At 40.5% G+C, this 6,177-nt stretch overlaps 1 protein-coding gene across 1 annotated transcript; it reads left to right on the forward strand.

Moving 5' to 3' along the window:
- Positions 1-427: 427 nt before the first annotated feature.
- Positions 428-6,171, forward strand: LOC118421682. Its single transcript, XM_035829134.1, has 9 exons — positions 428-1,117; positions 1,453-1,539; positions 2,106-2,252; positions 2,683-2,805; positions 3,257-3,519; positions 3,854-3,968; positions 4,276-4,419; positions 5,177-5,354; positions 5,541-6,171. Exons 1-9 carry the CDS (start codon positions 1,036-1,038, stop codon positions 5,971-5,973), a joined length of 1,572 nt encoding a protein of 523 aa, XP_035685027.1. The 5' UTR covers positions 428-1,035; the 3' UTR covers positions 5,974-6,171.
- The last annotated feature ends 6 nt before the right edge of the window (positions 6,172-6,177 follow it).

A 6,177-nucleotide genomic window follows, 5' to 3' on the forward strand; every position in this document is an offset into this window, starting at 1 on the left:
TTGACCAGATTTTGTAGCTACTAGGGGTGAGTAATGGTACAAAATCTTTGCTGGACCAGTCCAAAAGAGACAAACAAGAAAAAAAAAACATTGGCACCTGGCCAAGAGTGGAGCATGAAATGACACCATTGTGTTATAAAATGTATTTTTCAAAACTCTATATATTCCATGTAGTTATGAGATTTTTTTGTAGATGTAAACAACATGTGGGACCCAGGTGTGGGGGGTTGGGGATTTGTAGATTAGTCTACAGCCCCGTGCTTGGAATGTTTCCTGTTAGGCCACACTGACTTAATTTTGTGGATGACATCCGCCCCCTCATTGATTTTTGTCTGTTCTCAACAACAACAACAAAAGTTTGGCCACATATCACCCCATATCAAACAGAATTTCATGCTCACCAGAGGACCTGGTTTTGAGATACAGGGTGGGGGCATAGGCCATAGCGCCCATGTTCCCTCTTTAGACAAAAATGGCAATGCAAACATGATTGAACTGGCAACAAGTGCCTCTTACAGTCTTACTGGAGGTGAACATGAGACAAACCAAGCCTGGGAAAGAATGATCTGAATGTGCAGTCCTATGGTTTGGTAGCACTTTTTAGTTTTGCTGGATTTTTCTTGTTTTCGCCTGCACGCATTAGTATTCTGGTCTCCAAACGATGTCATCCATAAAATTAAGTCGGTGTGGCCTTACAGGAAATACAGCCCAGGATCATTATTCCAACTGCATACATGTATACATTGTATATGCAAAGGCCCAGGAACAGGCTCAGAATGCGCACCCCACATCAGAGAGTGTCGCATTTCTGAGCAATCCAGGCAAAGTCTTTTCATACTATAAACTCTGGCTACTTAAGTCAGTCAAACTCCCACACATACATTTTATGATAGCCTTAAATGCTTAAAAAAAAACGAGCTGCTCTGCCGTGCACCAAGTACCAGTCATACCTCGGATTCCACGTACGCGGCGGCACGCGGCTACTCTCAGAGACTGTTTGGATGAATCACACCGTACAACAAGGAAAGCGGGAGAATGTCCAAGAATCCGAGATGTGCCACGGATCCACTTCCAAAGTTACCCGATGAGGGTCAAGACTCCATATGCCCTTCAACAGGTATGATTTTCATAGATAGCGTCCGAAAAGTGAGGTGAATTTTATATCTGATGTGCTTTAAACAACATACATGTAGGTAACACCAAAGGTTGCTTACTGTAGTAAAATTATTGAAGCCAGTTAAACATAATGGGGGAAAAACTTGATGTGTATAAAAAAACAGCGAGTTTAAACTGCAAAAGCGTGCTGCAGAAATAACTTGATGGCAATCAGCAAAACAAGGAGCAAAGAAAACAATTGTAGCCTGTAAGAAATGAACGCCGGTACCCTGAATGTATGATAAGAGATTTATGCATGATTATTCCTATGATGATATTTTATTTCCTTTATCACAGTTACACAGCTGGGAGTAAACAGTTATGAAGATGTTGATAGAAATGTACCAAGAACACATCTGGGAAGACCTTGGCCAACAAAAGAAGGTAACATGCATTGGCATAATACCACCAGGTTTGCTGCAATCTCTCAATGTTACAATAATGTATTTGTCAATCAACTGCTCAATGAGTAATTTCACTCAGTATAAGAGTATTGCTTTCCTTTTATTCATAAAAGTCACAAATAGGCATTTGAGTTCAACCTGCACCATGTGTAGTCTGCACTAGTTTGATATAACATTAGCATTTTAAGTACGATCTACATAGCCAGCAGTATAACTGACCTTTAGCATAACACACCAACAACTGGCGCATGGCTGGATTCAAGGCAATGAATTTGTTACAGATGGTTCTGAATTTGTTCAAATTTGTATATTGGGTACTGAGAATTTGGTTGCAGTGCACTAACTGATTCTCCACAAACACAAAGGACATTTAGGATCAACCTGGAACTTAGAACTAACACTGATTACCACAAAAACATGTCAACCAATCAATCAATCAAACAATCAATCAATCACTTGCATCATAACAGTCTGACGCATAGCCTCTATCGTTACAGATGCCATATGAATACATGTAATGCTGATTTCACTTAAATTTTCTTTTAGCTTCCAAGTCAGGGAGGGTCAATGCTGAATTTCAGGGAGGGATTGAAGGCAGAAGGGACAGAGGGAAGGAAACAACGGACACCAGATCTCCCATGGACCCTCTGCCCATACCTCCTGATGATCCCTGCACTGCTCGTCTGTTTTTAGGTAAGAAAACCAGAAAATGTATGCAGCACTTAACTGTTAAAACGACTATTTGAAGATTCAACAATATAATTGACAATTTATGTAGCAGTTCCTGTTGCACTTGAAAGATACACGTATATGGCTATCAACTGTTTTGTCTCAATACTCAGGTGAAAGATGTATCGTTAGGTAAAAATAGGGTATTTCGGGATCGTCAAGTCGAAAGACGGTAGTTTCACACTGCAGTATTTTGGAAATATTTTAATTTGAAATCAGAAGCAGAAGCAGAAATCCCTAGATATCGATACACATTTTTTTAACGCAACGAATATAGGTTACCACATGGATAAAGGTAACCCAACGTTATTCATTGGAAGTGAGAATGAAATTGATTGCCTCCACACTTGGTCTTTTCCTTTTTGATTTTTGTGTTGTTCCTAATGGCACCCAGCAGCCCAGCCTAGAGTAGACGCTACTGGAGATCGGGCAGAAACACATACCAGCAGGTATGCAGGCATTGATGACAACGTTGTTGAGGAACATCATGGAAAAGATGAGATAACCGAAGATACTGGTCAGTATTAATAAATATCTTTATTTCATGTACATGGAACCATATAGCCTCACTAAGATTGCACTCCTATCGGCCAGCCTTACAGTTACCACCACAGGAGAGGGTCATTAACCCCAGCCAGGGAGAGATTGTGTAAATACAGGCTATATGGACCCTATAATCTAAGCAACATAATACAGACAAATACATTTTCTCTATACATACATTTCTATACACATACATTTCTATACAAATTTGACTGAACACACAACAAGTTACTACTAGCTTTCGCTTGCTATTAAACCACGGTTTGGTTAGCAAGCAAAAGTATTGAGCCAGCGGTCAATACGGAGTATGGTACTCAGGCTAACAAGTTGTATCATTTCAAGGAAGCTTCCTGTTGTAGCAGTCAAATTTCAATGTAATGAAATTTTATGACTCTGTTATAGATTATCTATTTATCTCCAACCAGACCCAGGCTATCATTACTACACTGGCATGAACCAAGCTTACCTGGATGCACAAAAAGCCGGTAGTTCTCCACAAGGTCAGTGTGCCGAGGACGTCACATTCTTCAGGAGATGTGTCCAGAAGCTGAATTCGACGCCCGGATACGTGCTGGCCTTTTGTGCAGGCGTTGCCGTCGCTGCAGTGATGGCCGTGATCGTCAATAACATTGTCATCACGAACCATAAGGGACCACCGGGCCATCAGAGACCGAGGACTCATTTGCCGGTATGCACTTGAAACACAAATCTTTTGTCTGGATTTGCAGTATCACTGACAAAAGTGATCGGATGGTGTCTGAAATGTCTAACCGCTTCCAAAATCATATCCAGTTGCTTGAGTTTAAACTGTTTGTTTTTTTGGCATATCTTATTTCCTGAATGTCTAACCTTCATCAACATATTTTGACGGGAATGTTTTATTTTCTCACAATATAGAATTTTCATCTCCAGCAACGTTAATGAAAAAAAAAGTATTGTGTATAATTAAGAGTCTTTCAGTAACTGTTGTAATGTTTTGATGTTCTTAAGTGAGCATCTATTTCTTGTATTTTCTCCTCTAGACTAGAGATCCAAACATAGCTCCTACAAACACAACAATAGCACAACACCAACGGGTAACCATGGGAACCACAGCGTCAACTGTGACAATGCTGCCGGCATCCACAACAGCGGATGGTATTTCTGAATATATATCATGATAAATCTTTATTCAAGATGAAGCACTAAGATAAAAATTTAAAAAACAGATATTATGATAGGTAACTTTAATAAGTGGAGCAACCTTTGCAAGATAATCAAGTTATACGCTTATTTTTCAAAAGCTTTAATAATTTAGTTTTCCTGATCCTAAACTGATTTTAGTCACTTTTGTCTGGGTAGCACACAGAATGCACAGAAACGATATGTTCCTAAGACCTTATAAAGTTGTTGGTCTTAAGAAATTTACATTTTTTGTATTATTTTTTGTTCCAATCATGTACAGACAAATGCAGGATAGAACCATCGTTGAATGATTCATCCTGTGCATCTCTCGGTCCACTGCTTGGTTCCAGTACTGGAGTCTACACCATCAACATTGCTGGGCAGAACGTACCTGTACGCTGTGACATGAACACAACAGGAGGAGGTACTGTAGACTGTACTGATAAAGGCCTTAATAAGGTCACATTTCCAAACCGGGGCCCGGCCGGGCAGCTTTTGGGAACAAAAAGTATATAAAAGACACCAAACTACACAAGACGTAAAGACTGAGATAGTCATGGATATTATTTGTGCATATTTTAACATACCCCATGATATATTTCTATTTTTCATTTCCACAAAAAGCCCGGCTGGGCCCCGGTTTAAAAATGTGATGGGACACCCCTGGGTATGATCTCAGAAGCTGTAGGGAGGAATGTGAATTTTTTAAAGTCTATCAGACGTGCTTTCCATTGTTTTTTGGTGGCAGAGTGGCAGAGACATATTTTCATTGTGTTTCAATTCTTCCTTAATCTTCTCCTTGCTGCCTTATAATTCTTTCTAACTCCATAAATGTTAAGCCATTACCTTTATGCAGAACAACATCTTTCTGGTCGCTCAATGACTTAAATATCTTGCTATCACAATTCATGTTTGCAGCCAATATCACACACATACCAGAAAGGACTTTGCCCTTCAGCTTACTAAGTTATGTGTCTGAACAAGGTAGATGATATTGGCTCCAAAAATGAGTTGTGACAACAAGATATTATTAAGTCATTGAGTGACCAGAAAGATGTTGTTCTGCATTTCATTATTTTAGTTATTGGTTTATCTATTATTTATTTAGTATATTTGCAGGACAAGTTATAGGCCAGGCATGGCTACATGTAACATGTGGTCTATGTTCTGTTGACTCCCAGGTTGGACAGTCATCCAGCGGCGTTTTGACGGAAGTGTCGACTTCAACAGAGAGTGGAGGGACTACAGGGATGGCTTCGGTCATCCGTCCGGAGAGTACTGGCTAGGCCTGGAACATGTCCATCAACTGACCAGTCAGGGCAGCTGGACACTCAGGATTGAACTTGAGAGACGTGGAACGTAAGGATTTTTGATATGCATTTAATCTTGGGGTTCAGTGAGTTTATAGTATCACCAGGTACAAGTACCATTGCTTTGATATACATGTACCAAGGACCCTGAATATACAAATAGACTGAGTCTGGGAATAGAACTGTTGTGGGGAAAAGACTGTTATAAGCATCTCTTTAAATGTTTGTTCTACAGTGTACGACACATCGTTTCCGGTCGCTTCGTCGACCAAACTCTAAACCCTGTGGATGAACCTGAAGGTGGCTTTTGGGCTGAATATGGCTTCAGTGTGGCCAGTCAGAGTACCAACTACCAGCTCCATCTGTCAGGTTTCAGTGGTACTGCAGGGAACTCCATGAATGCCATCGGCTACCCGTGGACCGCAGCCACCGGCATGATGTTCTCCACACGAGACCGAGACAACGACGGGTCCCTGGGCAGACACTGTGGCAGGGAACTGAAGGGTGGCTGGTGGTACAACGACTGTACCCTGTCAGGACTCAACAACAAGTATCCCAATGACAACGTGCACTGCAATAGTAAGAAGTACATAGAATGGCACACGTTGTCGGATAGATTTCACTGTTTGATCAAAGTCTCAATGAAAATAAGACCAACTGAGTTCTGATGACATCATCAATGATCACAGCAATTTGAATTCGCACAAACATTATGACTGAAGTTCTGACAGGGAACAGTTGTATATATTGTATATTGTATATTGTTTACAGCAATTATTGAGTAATGAACTACTGGCAGATTTTTAGTAGAAGCTAAATGGGAGGTAGTCCCATAGCCTTTTTTTGAGGCTGTAGGTTCAGTTGGTCGTCAA

This window comes from Branchiostoma floridae, chromosome 8 (assembly GCF_000003815.2).
Source record: "Branchiostoma floridae strain S238N-H82 chromosome 8, Bfl_VNyyK, whole genome shotgun sequence".
NCBI classification, from domain to species: domain Eukaryota; kingdom Metazoa; phylum Chordata; class Leptocardii; order Amphioxiformes; family Branchiostomatidae; genus Branchiostoma; species Branchiostoma floridae.